This window comes from Aquarana catesbeiana, linkage group LG11, assembly GCF_042186555.1.
Source record: "Aquarana catesbeiana isolate 2022-GZ linkage group LG11, ASM4218655v1, whole genome shotgun sequence".
In the NCBI taxonomy this organism is placed as follows: Eukaryota; Metazoa; Chordata; class Amphibia; order Anura; family Ranidae; genus Aquarana; species Aquarana catesbeiana.
Window position 1 is genome coordinate 2,658,115 of NC_133334.1, and position 20,712 is coordinate 2,678,826.

General features: G+C 46.7%; 1 protein-coding gene across 1 annotated transcript in view; it reads right to left on the bottom strand.

The window, feature by feature from the left end:
• The window catches only part of LOC141111802 (uncharacterized), a 275,091-nt gene that overhangs the window by 218,604 nt on the left and 35,775 nt on the right, over positions 1-20,712 (bottom strand). The window contains exon 2 of the mRNA XM_073603937.1: positions 18,154-18,492. Within this exon, the coding sequence (XP_073460038.1) occupies positions 18,154-18,492 (339 nt within the window). The remainder of the gene's footprint in view (positions 1-18,153; positions 18,493-20,712) is intronic.

Below are 20,712 nucleotides of genomic sequence, written 5' to 3' on the forward strand. Positions count from 1 at the left end.
CTACCGCATGTTAGGTAAGTTTAGTAGTTTGTGCATTAGGAAGGTTAAGTTTGCCTCTGTTCCAGCTTGGCTGACGTTGTATGTGTTTCCGTGCTGACCGGTGGGTGTCGCTGTTACCACTGGTCAGGGTTGGAAAGGCAATGTGTTGAAGCATATGGATGCTCCTCTGTCCTGGAGGCACGCTCGGTGGAGGTGGTCCTCCGAGTTGCATTCTGGGCGAGGGTTTTTATGGGACAGACGCCATTATTTGGGGTCGGTTTTTACAGCCACCTGCTGGCCCTCCTGGCTGACAGGTATGCGTTAAGGAGCTACCTTGTGGTCCTCTGTTAGGGAGGCCCACGATGCTGCGGCACAGGGGTGGGTCCAGAGGCTTGTCTTGGGCCTACCACTGCGGCCGAGGAATGGTCCTGAGCTGTCGGTCCTGTGTGACGAAGCTGGACAACCGAGAAGATCCCAGGGGAGGACCCATCATGGAGAGATCACGCGGCACGCTGGTCTATAGAGGGGCCTGGTGACTCGGTTGGAGGACGCATCCAAAAGTAACTATACAGCATAGTGTTGCCGGCTCGGCTTAAAGGTTCAAGCACTGTGACTGGCTTTCACTACAGGAAATCTATACATCCTGTGGCAGAGGATCGTATGGATTTTATTCCAACACAAGTCTGTGGCAGAGACTTTGATTCGTGCTGCGTGCTGGCTGCTAGACCGGTGAGAGAGGCCTATCCAGACGAGCAAGGAGTGTGTCCCACGAGGGGAGCGCATTCCGAATAGTACTTGAATTCTACCAGGACATTTTGTCAAGAGAATCCTACCAGAGAATATTTGAGTTTCTTCTGCAAGTTTCCTTGCTACCTCTTTCCTGCTACTTCCTAAGTAGTTTGTTTAATAAAGCATTGAAAACGTACTCCAGTGTTGGTGTCTGTGTTGTCCAGGAGTAAACTCAACGGAACCCTAGACCCGGTGGCGGTGAAACAGAGGGGAGCAGAGTGAAGGTAATAGACCCGCTTAAACTAGCAGCTCCACCGAGAGTTAGTGCTATAGTAAAATACAGTATAAATGCATAGAATACAAAAATGAACCATATAACATATAACTGACAGGATATATGAAAAACCTCTGTCAAAATATACAAAAAACTTACATGTCAAAAAGCAGTGATTTGAGCAAAGAATTCCTATATACCATCAATCATCCACAAAGCTTGTATTGGCCTCTCAACATACAAAAGAACCCCAGGATAATGTAATCCAATAGAGGCACCAAATAAAAGAGAAGTGGTGATAACACCTTAGAAAACAACGGCCAAGAACAGGAAAAAGGGGAGACCTATAAGAGAAATGACAATATGTAATGAAGCCCCTAACATGTATAAACATAAAGTAAATAATGAATGCATATCTTAAGGAAGCAGGCCTACATTCCAAACTTAGGCAAAACAAAGGGCAGACCTCCATGTACCCCTCAGAAAGCCGAGGGGCCAGGGAGGCTAAATACCCCAGATACCGCAAGTATAGGAGTGGCCAAATGCAATCCAGGGTAAATAATCCATAGGGTAAAAATTGTATTGACATAAATAACACTAATGCCCTGTACACACGGTCGGACTTTGTTTGGACATTCTGACAACAAAATCCATGGATTTTTTCCGACAGATGTTGGCTCAAACTTGCCTTGCATACACACGGTCGCACAAAGTTGTCGGAAAATCCGATCATTCTGAACGCGGTGACGTAAAACACGTACGTCGGGACTATAAACGGGGCAGTAGCCAATAGCTTTCATCTCTTTATTTATTCTGAGCATGCGTGGCACTTTGTCCGTCGGATTTGTGTACACACGATCGGAATTTCCGACAACGGATTTTGTTGTCGGAAAATTTTATAGCCTGCTCTCAAACTTTGTGTGTCGGAAAATCCGATGGAAAATGTGTGATGGAGCCCACACACGGTTGGAATTTCCCACAGCAAGGTCCTATCACACATTTTCCGTCTGAAAATCCGACCGTGTGTACGGGGCATTACAGGTTGTTGAGTCCAAGCCACAACCTCAAAATGTGGTTGCTCCAAAAGGGATAGTCCAACCCACCAGAGAGGAGGGAGACAAAAATTCCCAGCCCTAAGTGGTGATAAGAGGGGGAAGCCGTCTAAAAAATAGGACATAGGTAACTGTCAATAAACAAAGTTTGACAGTAATAAACGAATTGCATTAAATAAATAAAACAAAGGTGAGAACGTACAATGGGCATGGCACCCATCCACAGGTGGAGGCTACAAAGCCCAAGGCGTCAAACACCAGGAATAAAATATAGGCCATCTAAGAATATCCAAGGGGGCTATACTTACTAAAAATATTAAATAATCAGAGATCCCCACCTGGAACACCCGAAGGACCGTGGTGGCACCTAAATGAGAGAGAGGTTATCCCTCTCCTCCCCAAAACGGTATATTCAACATCCAAATAGGATGTCATAGAATAGGAATGGCAGCTCTAGGGGGCGTCCTCCTTATATAGCCCAAGCTTTGAACCAAATGAGCCTCGTGGAGTGTCAGGGGACGATGTCACATGACGCACAAGCGATGACGTCATCACCCAGGTTCCGCTCCAACAGAGGATTCATCGGCGGGAAAGAAAAAACATCCAAACAGTTGACGGTGACTAACCCAAGGAGGGCGCGGTGTGCTGATGTAGCCACGCCCTCCCATGTGCCGATTCGACAGATGTAATCCAAGACGTGAGAGCGGAAGCACCATTACCAACAGTATATGCCGCCGCATATCACGTGGGGCTGGACAAAGCAAACCCGGAAGTAGCAAAAAACTAGAACATAACAAAACAAACACGGGAGCTCTGCAATCCAAAGGGCCGAGCTACCAGGGGCAGGGCCGGGACAAGGGGTGGGCAGGAGGGGCGGCTGCCCTGGGCACTGTGGTATCCTGTGAGGTGGGGGGCACCACAAGGAGATTGGGGGGGAAGGGGATTTGTGTTGGAAGGGGGAATTTGGCAGAGTGGCAGGGAGTATTATTCTAGTTGGGGAAATTTGGGGGGGGGATGCTAAGAGTGATTTATGGGGGTTTGTGTTGGGAGGAGTGATTGCGGGGAAGAAGATTCTTGCTGGGGGGGATTTTGGGGGTAGAGGAGTTGTGCTAGGAGAGGGGATTTCAGCAGGGGGATAGATTTGTACTGAGAGGAGGGGGAATTGATGCTTTGGGGATTTTTGCTGACACATGATGCTCATACATCTTGGAGGGGCGCAGTTTGACATGTTCGCCCTGGGCTCTAGATGACCTTGTCCCAGCACTGACCAGGGGTAACCGTGCATTAACCTGATGAAATGTTTTTGTTTCATCAGGTTAATGCACGGTTACCCCTGTTAGCTTGGGCTTGGGCTTTGTAGCCTCCACCTGTGGATGGGTGCCATGCCCATTGTATGTTCTCACCTTTTGTGTAGTTTATTTAATGCAATTTGTTTATTAGTGTCAAACTTTGTTTATTGACAGATACCCATGTCCTATTTTTTAGACGGCTTACCCCTCTTATCACCACTTAGGGCTGGGAATTTTTGTCTCCCTCCTCTCTGGTGGGTTGGACTATACCTCATTTTGAGGTCGTGGCTTGTAAGGGTTATTTATGTCAATACAATTTTTATCCTATGGATTATTTACCCTGGATTGCATTTGGTCACTCCTATACTTGCGGCATCTGGGGTATTTAGCCTCCCTGGCCCCTCGGCTTTCTGAGGGGTACATGGAGGTCTGCCCTTTGTTTTGCCTAAGTTTGGAATGTAGGCCTGCTTCCTTACGATATGCATTCATTATTTACTTTATGTTTATACATGTTAGGGGCTTCATTACATATTGTCATTTTTCTTATAGGTCTCCCCTTTTTCTGCCTCTATTGGATTACAATATCCTGGGGTTCTTTTGTATGTTGAGAGGCCAATACAAGCTTTGTGGACGATTGATGGTATATAGGAATTCTTTGCTCAAATCACTGCTTTTTGACATGTAAGTTTTTTGTATATTCTGACACAGGTTTTTCATATATCCTGTCAGTTATATGTTATATGGTTCATTTTTGTATTCTATGCATTTATACTGTATTTTACATTTCAGAAATGGCAAATTATCCCTGATGAAGATTATATTTACATATTTCGAAACGCGTCGGACTCTCACTCATGGATGATGTTCATTTATGTAGTGGGATTTCTTTGCCACCACTGTTAATTTTTGTATACAATATTTGTGTTATCTATGTGATTGTCTTTGTCAAAAGTCTGTTTTTTAAACTTTTGTATTAATAAAATTTAATATTAGTTTTCTATCCATTCAATAATTGTACTTAAAATCCCATTTTTGAGATTCTGTCAAGAAAATCAGTTATGCCCGCCAGTGGATGATCTGCAGCACACGCTGATCGGCGAGGAGAGACACAGATCAGAACTCTGCCTATGTAACCAATACAGAGCTCTGTCCTATCAGCGGGGATGTGATGAATTTTGTTTCCATGCAAAGCAGATCCTATAGTAAAAGCACCTCACACAGCACACAAACACTGGCTAGGCACACATTTAACACTTTGTTCTCCCCTGATGTTTAACCCGTTCCCAGTCAGTGTCATTAGTACAGTGACAGTGCATATTGTTAGCACTGATCATTGTATTAGTTTCACTAGTCCCCAAAAAAGTGTCAGTTAGTGTCAGATCACAGTAACACTATAAGTCACTGATCACGGCCATTACTAGTATAAAAAAAATGAATGGTCTAAAGAAGATTTTTTGTTTCCCAGTGGGGCTTTAAAACAGCAATGTACATCACAGAAATCATTGCTAATTGATATTGTAAAGACAGTTTATTGACAAATGTCCAATAGAATCATATGCTTGAGTACAGTATATACATATGAGGTCTGATCCAATGATAGGTTCATATTCCATAAAACGGTAAAAATACATTTGACACATCATTACATTAAATGGTGTTGTATGATACAGAAGCCCCAATGCGTTTCGACCTAGATGCGGTCTCTTCAGGGGGCACATTTGAATCTAAAAAATAGTACATGTAATCAGAATTGTAAAGATTTTTAAAAAGTTGTCACATTAAATGAATCATGATGGTGAGTTTTACCGTTAAAGGATGTGCCCAGTGCCGGCAGCACTCATGCAGCCCCAGACCATGACACTCCTACCACCATGCTTGACTGTAGACAAGACACACTTGTCTTTGTCCTCCTCACTTGGTTGCCGCCACACACGCTTGTCACCATCTGAACCAAATAAGTTTATCTTGGTCTCATCAGACCACAGGACATGGTTCCAGTAATCCATGTCCTTAGTCTGCTTGTCTTCAGCAAACTGTTTGTGGTCTTTCTTGTGCATCATCTTTAGAAGAGGCTTCCTTCTGGGATGACAGCCATGCAGACCAATTTGATGCAGTGTGCGGCGTATGGTCTGATCACTGACAGGCTGACCCCCCACCCCTACAACTATTATCCAAAGACAACAAAGCACGTGACCTCAACTTCTTTGGTGGACCATGGTGAAGCCTGTTCTGGGTGGAACCTGTCCTGTTATACCGCTGTATGGTCTTGGCCACCGTGCTGCAGCTCAGTTTCAGGGTCTTGGCAATCTTCTTATAGCCTAGGCCATCTTTATGTAGAGCAACAATTCTTTTTTTTAGATCCTCAGAGAGTTCCGTGCAATGAGGTGCCATGTTGAACTTCCAGTGACCAGTATGAGAGAGTGAGAGCGATAACACCAAATTTAACACACTTGCACCCCATTCACACCTGAGACCTTGTAACACTAACGAGTCACATGACACCGGGGAGGGAAAATGGCTACTTGGGCTCAATTTGGACATTTTCACTTAGGGGTGTACTTTTGTTGCCAGCGGTTTAGACATTAATGGCTGTGTGTTGAGTTATTTTGAGGGGACAGCAAATTTACACTGTTATACAGGTTCTGAATCGGGGGAAGCAACTGTCAGCACTGAGAAGTCCCTCCATACTAAAGGTGAGCCAGGAACGTGCACGGCAGGTGCCGGCAGGGGCCAGCACAGAGGCAGGTGGAGACAAAGAGGTGCCGGCACTAGGAAAGAGTAGATGGGTGGCAGTCAGGAAGGGTAGAGGGGGAAGTGCCAGGGAGGCCGATCCAGGACTGGAGCATCCCAATAAGTATGTTCCATTGAGTGACATTGGTAAAACCAGTCAGGGACCAGCACTGCTGGAGCTGAGGGACTCTCCTAGCTCCTGGGGGAGGAACTCTTCCAGTGAGAGAGGGGGGTAAGCGAACGGTAAGGAAAGACAGATTCTGGTGGTAGGGGACTCAATTCTTAGAAGGACAGAGAGGGCAATCTGTAACCAAGACCTGAATCCCTGAACTGTATGTTGTCTACCGAACGCTTGGGTTCGGCACATCACGGATCTGGTGGACAGATTACTGGGAGGGGCTGGGGAAGACCCGGCTGTCATGGTGCATGTTGGCACTAATGACAAAGTCAGAGGCAGATGGAGTGTCCTAAAGAATGATTTTAGGGACTTGGGAGCTAAATTGAGGAAAAGGACCTCCAAGGTAGTATTCTCAGGAATACTACCGGTACATCGAGCCACACCAGAAAGGCAGAGGGAGATTAGGGAAGTAAACAAGTGGCTGAAGAGCTGGTGTAGTAAGGAGGGGTTTGGGTTTCTGGAGGACTGGGCCGACTTCTCAGTCGATCACCAGTACTATAGAAGGGACGGACTGCACCTAAATGAGGAGGGTGCAGATCTGCTGGAAGTAAAGATGGCCAAAAAGGGGTTTTTAAACTAGGCGACGGGGGGGGGCGGGGAAGAGGTAGAGATAGTCAGCGCGGAAGATATTCCAGAGGATAGTATTGGGGGCATTAGTGGTAGGTTGACTAAAGCACATAAACCCAAGGTAAGTATAGTAACAATTCCTAGTTGCAATCCCGGAACACCCAATAAGAGGATAATATGCGACAGGTCTAAACTACGTGGCATGTTCACCAATGCCAGGAGCATGGCGGTCAAGATGGGTGAACTAGAGATACTGTTGTACGAGGAGGATTTGGATTTTGTGGGAATTTTATAGACCTGGTTTCAACAGCTCTCATGATTGGCTGGCAACCATTCAAGGGTATACCCTTTATCGCAGGGATAGAGAGCGTAAAAAGGGGGGAGGGGAATGCCTATATATCAAGAATAATGTACAAGTGAATGTGAGAGATGACATCACTGAGGGAGCTAGGGAGGAGGTGGAATCCTTATGGGTAGAGCTAAGGGGAAATTAATACTGGGAGTATGCTATAGGCCCCCTAACCTGAGGGAGGAAGTGGAGACGGATCTCCTATCAAAAATTGGATTAGCAGCAAGGATGGGAAGTGTTATCATAATGGGGGATTTTAATTATCCAGACATAGACTGGGCGGAGGGAACCGCGCATTCATTTAAGGCTCGCCAGTTCCTAAATAACTTGCAGGACAATTTTATGGGTCAGATGGTAGACGCATCAACTAGAAATAAAGCATTACTAGATCCACTGATTACCAACAATACAGACCTGATCACAGATGTGGAAATACGGGGCAATTTAGGTAACAGCGATCACAGGTCAATTGGCTTCAGTATAAATCACACAAATAGGAAACAAAGGGAATACAAAGACACTGAATTTCAATAGAGGCAACTTCCCTAAACTACGAACCTTGCTAGAAGATATAAATTGGGATAAAATCTTTGGAACAAAGAACACGGAGGAGAGATGGGTTTGCTTTAAGAGCATATTAAATAAGGGCATTAGCCAATGCATTCCACTGGGTAATAAATTTAAAAGAGCGAACAAAAGTCCTGGATGGCTTAACTCCAATGTAAAAAATGCATATAGAAGCAAAGGAGAAGGCCTTCAAAAAATACAAGGTTGAGGGATCATCATCAGCATTCTTTATAAAGAATGCAACAAGAAATGTAAGGGTGCAATTAGGACGGCTAAGATAGAACATGAAAGACACATAGCGGAGGAGAGCAAAAAAAATCCCAAGAAATTCTTTAAGTATGTAAACAGTAAAATATGGAGGACAGACCATGTTGGCCACATAAAAATTGAGGAAGGACATCTGGTTGCGAGGCAACGTAACGTGCAGGGATTGGCCGGGATAGCCGTGACCGGAAGTGACGTGAGAAAGGTGAGGAACAACGCCTATTTTGTTCCCTGTGCTATTTTTAACTTTTCTGTGTAAGAGTCCACTTTACTATGTTTAAATAAACACGTTTTTAGACCTGACATACTACACTATTGGAGGCTTTTCTTCTTCTTTGTCCCCTATCACCCACTGAGGCAACCCCCTATACTATTGGGATCTGGGAACATACCGCTGCACCCTAAGGAGGAATTCCACTACACACACCACCCAGAGAGACCTTATCTACTATCCAGGGAGGTCAGTGGATATCCCAGATGGTGATTGCCTGCTATCTATAGCATTGAGGTAAGAGTTCTGGGAGACCAAACTATTGAGGAAGTCACAGCAGGATTATGAATGGATAATTATCTCCATCAATCAGAATAGCCACAGAACTTTACCGCTCCCCATTTACTGTAGAAATTATTGGACTTCTATTGTCATTATTTACAACTTGAAGTTGTGTTTTCATTGTGAAAAAAAAAGAAAAAAAAAAACCTTTTTTTTTAATATTTATATATATTTTTTCACTTTCTTTCCCATTTTTTCCACTTTTTTTCACGTTTAGGGATTTTGTGTTTTTGCTTTACACCAGGTGACACACACCCAATTTCATATGAATATATAGGATTTAATTTATATAATTAATTTTGCACGACAAGATTGAGACTTTATGATATATATTTATCACTTTTGTATAGCAATGATGTTATTCCAGATAGATGGTTAATACACCTCCTACATTTTATTTATATCCCATATGTGATAATCCATTTTCAATATTTCTTCACAAATTGCGCGAAATCACTTCACTCACCTAGACTGTTTAGTGTTATGTGTTACACTTACAGATTTTGCTGCACTTTTGTTTGTACTTTCAAGGGTTTAGTTTACTGCTTAGAAGTAGCGCGAGAGACCTTTTTAACACCTCCGTTGTGACAGATTGCCCTATCTGTCCTGCTAATAATTGAATCCCTCACACCATCAGCGACACACATTGTCCTCCTCCCACCTTCATTGAGACACATTGTCCTCTCACCTTCAATGAGACACATTGTCCTCCCACCTTCATCGAGACACATTGTCCTCCCACCTTCATCGACACACACATTGTCCTCCCACCTTCATCGACACACATTGTCCTCCCACCTTCATCGACACACATTGTCCTCCTCCCACCTTCATCGACACACATTGTCCTCCTCCCACCTTCATCGACACGCACATTGTCCCCCCACCTTCATCGACACGCACATTGTCCCCCCACCTTCATCGACATGCACATTGTCCCCCCACCTTCATCGACACGCACATTGTCCCCCCACCTACATCGACACGCACATTGTCCCCCCACCTTCATCGACATGCACATTGTCCCCCCACCTTCGACACGCACATTTTCCCCCAACCTTCATCGACACACACAGTGTTCCGCCACCTTCGACACACACGGTGTCCTCCCACCTTCATCGACACACATTGTCCTCCCACCTTCATCGACACACATTGTCCTCCCACCTTCATCGACACACATTGTCCTCCCACCTTCATCGACACACATTGTCCTCCGACATTCTTTGACACACATTGTCCTCCCACCTTCATCGACACACAGTGTCCTCCCACCCTCATCGACACACAGTGTCCTCCCACCTTCATCGACACACATTGTCCTCCCACCTTCATCGACACACATTGTCCTCCCACCTTCATCGACACACATTGTCCTCCCACCTTCATCGACACACAGTGTCCTCCCACCTTCATCGACACACAGTGTCCTCCCACCTTCATCCACACAGTGTCCTCCCACCTTCATCGACACACAGTGTCCTCCCACCTTCGACACACAGTGTCCTCCCACCTTCATCGACACACATTGTCCTCCCACCTTCATGGACACACATTGTCCTCCCACCTTCATCGACACACATTGTCCTCCCACCTTCATCAAAACACATTGTCCTCCGACATTCTTTGACACACATTGTCCTCCCACCTTCATCAACCCACATTGTCCTCCCACCTTCATCAAAACACATTGTCCTCCGACATTCTTTGACACACATTGTCCTCCCACCTTCATCAACACACATTGTCCTTCTACCTTCATCAACACACATTGTCCTCCCACCTTCATCTACTCACATTGTCCTCCCACCTTCATCAACACACATTGTCCTCCCAACTTCATTGAAACACAGTGTCCTCCTCCCACCTTCATCATTATTGTCCTTCCACATGTGTAAAACAGGAATTGATACCCGCTTGGCCTGGAAGTATCTGTCTGCAGATAGATGTAGGACATGTCAACTGGCTGATTTTGTGCACCAATGTATTGACTATATGGGCCTCAATTATTAGGTTGGTAAATGATTTCTGTTTTCCTCACAGTTTGTTCCGTTTTGCCCCAAAAGTTCTAACAGTTTTTCTCCAGATTATAAAATTCAAACAAAAACAGAATGGAAGAAGGAAACAAAAAAATGACAAAATGTGATGAAAAATGAATTTAATTTCTTTCTCTGCCTTGTCTCCCTTGAAGATAAGGTGGCAACTTTCCTCTAGCAGCAAATGTGTATATATACACTGTTGGTGATGCTGGGACTGGAAGTGATGAGATTTTTAGATATTGGGACTGGGAGTGGTTGGGTTGGAGATGCTGGTATTGAGATTAGAACAGGGACGGGACAAGGGGTGGGCAGTAGAAACGGCTGCTATGGGAAATGTGGTATCGTGTGAGGTGGGGGGGCATCGTAAAGAGATTGAGGGGGAGGGGGATTTGTCTTGAGAGGAGTAATTTGGGGGGCAAAAGGGGTAAGAATTGTTCTAGGAGGGGACATTTGTGTGTGTGTTAGGAGTGGTGACTGGTCAATTTAGGTGTTTTGTGCTAGAAGAGGTGATATAGCAGAGATTTGTTCTAGGAGGAGAATTTTTGGGTGGGGGGGATTAGTCCTAGTAGGGCTGATTGGGGGGTACTTGTGCTAAGATGCAGATTTGGAGTAGGGAGGAAGAGAATGTGTACTCAGAGGGGAAATTTGAGAGGTGGAGGATTTGTACTAGTAGAAGGGATTTTTTTTGGGGGGGAGGGGGGGATGTGTGCTGGGAGGGGGGGATTTCAGCAGGGGGGCGGATTTTTTACTGGGAGGAGAGGGAATTTGTGCTTAACCCTGGGGGGGGGATATTTGCTGACACATAACGCTCATATATGGGGGGGTGGCCCAGTTTGGCATGTTTGCCCTGGGCTCTAGGTGACCTTGTCCCGGAACTGGATATGGATTAGAAGATGCTGTGATTAGGAGTCTATTTTTTGTCTGGGAAATCTTCCATCTACCCTCTTCCTTCTACCACTTGATGTTCATAGGTGATTGTAATGCTGTGTACACACGACCAGACTTTTGACTGAATCACGTCAGACTATTTCAACGGACTTTCGACGGACTTTCGGTGGACTTCCGTCGAATCGGACTTGTCTACACACAATCACACCAAAGTCCGACGGATTCGACCATGATGACGTATGACCAAACTAGAATAAGGAAGTTGATAGCCAGTAGCCAATAGCTGCCCTAGCATCGGTTTTCATCAGTCGGACTAGCATACAGACGAACTGATTTTTCGACCGGACTCGAATCCGTCGGAAAGATTTGAAACATGTTCTAAATCTAAAGTCCGTCACATTTTCGACAGAAAAGGTCAGCTGCAGGTCTGATGAAGTACACACATGGTCGAATTGTCCGACGGATTTGTTCCGCCGGACAAGTTTGGTCGAAAAGTCCGGCCGTGTGTACACGGCATTAGATTATAAGATTCTGGGACTGGGAGTGCTGGGATTGGAGATTTGGGATTGGGATATGGATTGGAAGAGGGCCTAGGAGTATCTTAGGCCCCTTTCACACTTGTACGACACGACAGTCGTATGACTGTGTACCCGACTTTGCTCTGCGACTTGAAGTCTGACATGTGTCCCACTTCAATGAACAGGGATCTGACTTTGATCCCTGACAATACCAGGCACTGTCTGGTATGAATCTTTAGGGGAAACAAATTAGAAAAAAAAAACCTCATGGGTTCCCCCTCCAAGAGCATACCAGGCCCTTCAGTCTAGTATGGATTTTAAGGGGAGCCCCCATGCCAAAAAACCTGCATGGGGATCCCCCAAAATCCATACCAGACCCTTATCCGAGCACACAGCCCGGTAGGTCAGGAAAGGGGGTGGGGATGAGCGAGCGCCCCCCCCTCCTGAACCATACCAGGCCGCATGCCCTCAACATGGTGGGGTGGGTGCTTTGGGCAGGGGGCCCCCCACCCAAAGCACCTTGTCCCCATGTTGATGAAGACAAGGGCTTTTCCTAACAACCCTGGCCATTGGTTGTCGGGGTCTGCGGGCAGGGAGCTTATCAGAATCTGGAAGCCCCCTTTAACAAGGGGGCCCCTAGATCCAGGCCCCCCACCCTATGTGGATCATTGTACCCCTACCCATTGACCTAAAAAAAAAAAAGTGTCAAAAATAAAAATGCAGTGCACAGGTTTTTAAAGTAATTTATTAAGGCAGTTCCTTCCGACTTCTTCTCCCCTCTCCAGCTCTTCTGCCTCTGCTGGTTCTTCTCCCCTCTCCAGGTCTTCTTCGCTCTTCGCTGATCTCTTCTAGCCCTCTCCGGTTCTTCTCCCTCTGTCTGCTGTCTTCTGCCTCTGCCGGGTCTTCTCAGTTGTCTTCTCCCGATGTTGACTCAATGCTCTCTCCCGCTCTAATGCTGGATGCACAGTGTGCCACTACTTATATTGGCATGGGGCGGGGTCACCGGGTGACGTCGTCCGGAGGCCCGTCCCTTATGACGTCACCGCCCAGGGCATGATGGGCGGTGACATCATAATGGGCGGGCCTCCGGTGACCCCGCCCCATGCCAATATAAGTAATGGCACACCGCGCACCCAGCATTAGAGCGGGAGAGAGCATTGAGTCAACATCGGAAGAACAGAGGGAGAAGACAGCGGATAAAGGGAAGACGAACAGGAGAGGGTGAGAAGACATCAGCGGAGAAGACCCGGAGAGGGGAGAAGAAATCAGAAGCGACGCTGGAGTTGAATAAATTACCATATTTATCGGCATATAACACGCACCCCAAGTTTAGGAGGGAAGTTTAAGGAAAAAAAACTTACATTTAAATGCCCATCAATGCAGCCTTATCAGTGTCCATCTGCAGCCTTGTCTATCATTGCAGAATGATCAGTGTCCATTTGCAGCCTTGCCCAGTGCCGTTTGCAGCCTTGCCCAGTGCTGTTTGCAGCCTTGCCCAGTGCAGCCTTGCCCATTGTCATATTCAGCCTTGCCCAGTGCAGACTTGCCCAGTGCCGTGTGCCATTTGCAGTGTTTCATTGTTTAAATCTGCCGCCATGATAGAGCCTGTGTACTTGGCTCGTCACGCCGCCATGCCGCCCCGCCTCCCTGCTGTCTCTGGATGCCGAAAAAGACTGTGCCGAGTGTACTGTGTACTCGGCTTGGCTCGCAGTCCCGCCCAGTCCCGCCATTGGACGAAGTGTTATATCCATTATAGGAGCTAGGCGGGACTGTGAGCGGAGCCGAGCACTCGGCTCGGTCTTTTTCGGCAGCACTCGCTTCTCATCCTCTCACAGCAGGGAGGCGGGACGGCGTGACTGCACTTGACTCGGTCTTTTCCGGCGGCGTTCGGTCTTTTGTGGCGGCGCTCTTTTTTTGGCACACAGACAGTGGGGACCGGCGTATAACACGCACCCGCGATTTCCCCCTGATTTTAAGGGGAAAAAAGTGCGCGGTATACGCCGATAAATACGGTACTTTAAAAATCTGTGTACTGCGTTTTATTTTTGACAGTTTTTTTTTTTAGGTGAATGGGTAGGGGTACAATGTACCCGATACTCATTCACATGGTGGGGGTCGGGATCTGGGGGCCCCCTTGTTAAAGGGGACTTACAGATTCCGATAAGCTCCCTGCCCGCAGACCGCGACAACCAACTGCCAGGGTTGTTGAGAAGAGGCCCTTGTCCTCATCAACATGGGGACAAGGTGCTTTGGGGTGGGGGGCGCAGGGCCCCATGCCCCAAAGCACCACCCCATGTTGAGGGCATGCTGCCTGGTATGGTTCAAGAGGGGGGGTGCTCGCTCATCCCTACCCCCTTTCCTGAACTGTTGGGCTGTGTGCTCGGATAAGGGTCTAGTATGGATATTTGGGGGGAACCCCACGTAGTTTTTTTTGGCATGGGGGTTCCCCTTAAAATCCATACCAGACCGAAGGGCCTGGTATGCTCTTGGAGGGGGAACCAATGCCATTTTTTTTTTTTTATTTGCCATGGAGTTACCCTTCAGGACCATCAAAACACAAGTCACATGCCAAAGTCAGATCAGTTAAGACTTTGATCCGACTTCACTGATATTCAATGGGCTGAAGTAAGATCAAAGTAGTGCAGGGACTACTTTGAAGTCGGCATGACTTGAAGTCGTACTAATATGAATGGTTGTCATTGGAAATCATGGGGAACGACTTGTCATGTGACTTTGCAGTCCCAAGTCGTAGAACAAGTCATACAAGTGTGAAAGGGGCTTAAGGCTGGGATGAGAAGTTCTGGAATTAAAGATGTCTGGACTGGAAATATTGGAATAGGAAATGTATGAAGATGCTGAGAGTGGGGGTCTATCTCCCTCTGGGAAATCTTTCCAGTACCACTGCATGAATGAAGGTAATGCTAGTATTGGGAGTGCTGGGACTGGAATATATGGTACAGGGTGTCCCAAATATCTCCATAAATAGGGAAAAGTGGAACGTGTTTGCCATGAGTGGGGGGAGAAGACTTTGGCCCCTTTCAGACCTGCGGATCTGTTTTCAGCCATTCGCTTGCTCAGAGGGGATCGCACCGTTGATCCCCGCTGAGCCGGCAGATGACAAGTCCAACTAAGCACACTGTGCAGGCACAGACCCGTCAGAGAGACCGCTCTCCTCTATGGGGGGGGGGGAATCGGATAATTACGGACCGCCTGTCCGTTTTAATCTGATCCGCCAGATGGATGGAAAATAGGATATCCATCCGTCTGGATTTTGCGGAGCGGGTCGGGCAGATCGGATGTCAGCGGACATGTCACCGCTGACATCCGTCGCTACATAGAGATGTAGAGAGCGACAGATCCACCTGAAAGAACTGACAGGCGGATCTGAACGGTCCGCACATGTGAAAGGGGCCTTTGTGTGTAGAAAGAGGAGGCCAACAAGAAAATAATATTTTGTAAATAAAAAGGTACATTTAGCTACAATTTCACTCATGTATGTCGACTTTTGGGACACCTTTTAGATTGGAAGATCCTGGGACCGGAATATAGATTGGAAGATCCTGGGACCGGAATACAGATTGGAAGATCCTGGGACCGGAATAATAGATTGGAAGATCCTGGGACCGGAATATAGATTGGAAGATCCTGGGACCGGAATATAGATTGGAAGATCCTGGGACCGGAATATAGATTGGAAGATCCTGGGACCGGAATACAGATTGGAAGATCCTGGGACCGGAATAATAGATTGGAAGATCCTGGGACCGGAATATAGATTGGAAGATCCTGGGACCGGAATATAGATTGGAAGATCCTGGGACCGGAATACAGATTGGAAGATCCTGGGACCGGAATAATAGATTGGAAGATCCTGGGACCGGAATATAGATTGGAAGATCCTGGGACCGGAATATAGATTGGAAGATCCTGGGACCGGAATATAGATTGGAAGATCCTGGGACCAGAATATAGATTGGAAGATCCTGGGACCGGAATAAAGATTGGAAGATCCTGGGACCGGAATATAGATTGGAAGATCCTGGGATCGGAATATAGACTGGAAGATCCTGGGACCGGAATATAGATTGGAAGATCCTGGGACCTAAATAATAGATTGGAAGATCCTGGGACCGGAATATAGACTGTAAGATCCTGGGACCGGAATATAGATTGGAAGATCCTGGGACCGGAATAATAGATTGGAAGATCCTGGGACCGGAATAATAGATTGGAAGATCCTGGGACCGGAATATAGATTGGAAGATCCTGGGACCGGAATAATGGATTGGAAGATCCTGGGACCAGTGTGACAGACCTAGCCGGGAAAGAGACTTTTGGAGGGGACTGTATGCTAGCCTCTTGCCGATCGATTGGGGGCCCTTGCATTTGGGGGAACGGTGCTCTTTGTGAGCTGTATGTCTGGGGACCCTGGATTTTCCATATTGGCATAGTGGCTGATTCATAATGCTGGGACAGATACTGTTAGGAGATGCTGATGTAAATTCCAACACCTGTCTGTCTGTTGTCTGCTAAAATGTGTATTGTAAATAAGTCTACTATGGGATCTAAGAGTCATTAGATCCCGATTGTTATTTGTGTTAATTAACTCTGCTATTGTGTGAAGAAGAGTCTATGTTGATTGTGATAATGTTAATTGGACTTTCTGAACTACAAGATGGCCAGTCTGGCCTAACGGTCATGTCTGAGTCATCTAGGCTGTCTAAAGGGATTAGTTAATTAGCTCATGTTAATTAGTTTAATTAGGTTACAGGTGTATCGTTAGAGTAATATGAGCAGGAGGTCTGCACCTCCACTTTGAGTGTATAAAAGCCTGTATTTTGCAATAAAGGATATTCCTGTTTGAACTTACATACAGCCTGCCTGGTGTTTGTTCTGAGCTATCACAACTGGGTTAGAACGGCACATAGCTGAAGTTCTAATCCCGGAGCATTGGATGACCGAACCATCAGACGTTGCAATCTGATTCAATAGCTTCAGAGGAGTGTCGGGAGAGTGGAACCGAGCGAGCAAGGGGCTTGTTACATATAGATTGGAAGATCCTGGAACCGGCGTATAGATTGGAAGATCCTGGGACCGGAATATAGATTGGAAGATCCTGGGACCGGAAAGCCAATCTGTATCTGGGAAATCCTGTGTTGTGTTCTGCTGACCCCCATCCTCCCCATGTGGGAAGAGGTTCTTGTGGTACTTGCTGCTGGAGAGGGAAATGGGCAAGAAACCCTAAGCCCCATTCACACCGGAACGTAGCATTTTCAGGCAGAAAGTTGTGTGATTTTTACGGCGTTTTAGCCGAGATTTTGTACAGGTCAAAAGGTCACCAATGTAAAAAGCAGAAAAACGCCCAAATCTGCCTAAAAAAAAAAAAAGTTCCAGAACTTGTTTGAGCTTCAGGCGTTTTGGAGAAGAGATGTGAACCATCTCCATAGAGAATAATTGTTTTTTCTCCTCCAGCGTTTTGTAGCTTCAGGCTTCAAGCTACAAAACGCTCAGGTATGAATGGGCCTGAACCAAGAACACCATGGGAGTAAAAATATAAAACTGAGCAAAGAGATTCACTGATAGCAACTATAGGAGCTCTTCTGAAATAAAGAACCTACTGAACACACCGTACAATAGGATTGTAGGATCTCCTTTCCATGTAACAACCATGCAGTGAGAGCACCTACCTCCACACTCCTCTATGTATAGCCAGGCTCACCTCACAGTACATGTTGGAGAAGTTACAGGAGATTGTACAATATGGTGGTAAGTTGTACAACTAACTTGAGATTTAGTAACTATGTACCATGAGAGCCAACCTAAACAATTTGTTTAATTTACATATCCAAGGCCACAGATAATCAGAATGTAATGTGGGTGTGGTCAGAGTAGAAAGGTAGTAACCCAGAAACAAAAGAATTGTGATAGATTCCAGCATCACCGGCACCAGCTGGACCACGTGAGGGGTTAGCAAACATCAGAATTACCATCCATAGAGGGTCTGCATGCTGCAAAACATCTCCCCAATCTCCAAATCACTCCCCTTTATAAAACTCAAATCATTCCGCCCTCCAATTTCCAGTGGGGTAGGTGGAGATGAGTTCTGGCAGTGGGAGAACCCGAAGAAAACAGATTCCAAAACCAACATAAAAGAGAGGAAAAGTTACCATCACTTACCTGACACCTGAAGAGTAACTCTACCTTCTGCTGAATCCGGAGTGTTAATCACTGTACAAGTGTATTCCCCCTCATCCGACAACTGGACCCGAGAGAGATGGAGCTCTGCATTTCCATTCCGGATCTCCATCGGCTTCATAGAGGATCCCGGTCTGTATGACGTCTCATTTCCAACAATATTTTCATACACGCGTTGCTCAGTGCCGTTCTCTGATGTCATTTTCCATAGTACTGCAATGGGTTTCTCAGTATTTAGATCAGATATATCACAGGGAATGGTGACATCTTCACCCCTCAGTACTGACAGGAGTGATGTCCTCGTTGTGACCTTCAGAGCCCCTATAAAATATAAATAAAGTTATTTGTACCCCAAAACGAAAGAAATAAATATCAGTGTGCCATCTATATCAGATCAGAGACATTCTATACACCTACAGCTCTTCTCACCATCCATGTAATGTGTCAAATTCCCTGTAGGGGGCGACACCGGTGTCTGACCCAATTCCAATATCACTGACCCTCATTCACCAAACCGATCAAATAAGAACAATCTGTATTGTAAACTGGAGTCCACAATGACAGCTTTAACTTCCTACTGTCATATTCTCCATACTCCTCTCCTATACATAGTGCCCACTGTTATATCCTCTACACTCCTCTCCTGTACATACCGCCCACTGTCATACCCTCCACACTCCTCTCCTATACATAGTGCCCACTGTCATATCCTCCACACTCCTCTCCTGTACATACTGCTCACTGTCATATCCTCCACACTCCTCTCCTGTACATACTGCCCACTGTCATATCCTCCACACTCCTCTCCTGTACATACTGCCCACTGTCATACCCTCCACAATCCTCTCCTGTACATACCGCTCACTGTCATATCCTCCACACTCCTCTCCTATACATAGTGCCCACCGTCATATCCTCCACACTACTCTCCTATACATAGTGCCCACCGTCATATCCTCAACACTCCTCTCCTATACATACTGCCCACTGTCATACCCTCCACACTCTTCTCCTTTACATAGTGCCCACTGTCATACCCTCCACACTCCTCTCCTGTACATACCGCTCACTGTCATACCCTCCACACTCCTCTCCTGTACACACCGCCCACTGTCATATCCTCCACACTCCTCTCCTGTACATACCGCTCACTGTCATATCCTCCACACTCCTCTCCTGTACATACCGCCCACTGTCATACCCTTCACACTCCTCTCCTGTACATACCGCCCACTGTCATACCCTTCACACTCCTCTCCTGTACATACCGCCCACTGCCATATCCTCCACACTCCTCCTGTACATACCGCCCACTGTCATATCCTCCACAATCCTCTCCTGTACATACCGCTCACTGTCATATCCTCCACACTCCTCTCCTATACATAGTGCCCACCGTCATATCCTCCACACTACTCTCCTATACATAGTGCCCACCGTCATATCCTCAACACTCCTCTCCTATACATACTGCCCACTGTCATACCCTCCACACTCCTCTCCTGTACATACCGCTCACTGTCATACCCTCCACACTCCTCTCCTGTACACACCGCCCACTGTCATATCCTCCACACTCCTCTCCTGTACATACTGCTCACTGTCATATCCTTCACACTCCTCTCCTGTACATACCGCCCACTGTCATACCCTTCACACTCCTCTCCTGTACATACCGCCCACTGCCATATCCTCCACACTCCTCCTGTACATACCGCCCACTGTCATATCCTCCACAATCCTCTCCTGTACATACCGCTCACTGTCATATCCTCCACACTCCTCTCCTGTACATACCACCCACTGTCATATCCTCCACACTCCTCTCCTGTACATACCACTCACTGTCATATCCTCCACACTCCTCTCCTGTACATACCACCCCCTGTCATATCCTCCACACTCCTCTCCTGTACATACCACCCACTGTCATATCCTCCACACTCCTCTCCTATACATAGTGCCCACCGTCATATCCTCCACACTACTCTCCTATACATAGTGCCCACCGTCATATCCTCAACACTCCTCTCCTATACATACTGCCCACTGTCATACCCTCCACACTCTTCTCCTTTACATAGTGCCCACTGTCATACCCTCCACACTCCTCTCCTGTACATACCGCTCACTGTCATACCCTCCACACTCCTCTCCTGTACACACCGCCCACTGTCATATCCTCCACACTCCTCTCCTGTACATACCGCTCACTGTCATACCCTCCACACTCCTCTCCTGTACATACCGCTCACTGTCATATCCTCCACACTCCTCTCCTGTACATACCACTCACTGTCATATCCTCCACACTCCTCTCCTGTACAAACTGCCCACTGTCATATCCTCCACACTCCTCTCCTGTACAAACTGCCCACTGTCATACCCTCCACACTCCTCTCCTGTACATACCGCCCACTGTCATATCCTCCACACTCCTCTCCTGTACATACCACCCACTGTCATACCCTCCACAGTCCTCTCCTGTACATACCGCTCACTGTCATACATTCCACACTCCTCTCCTGTACATACCGCCCA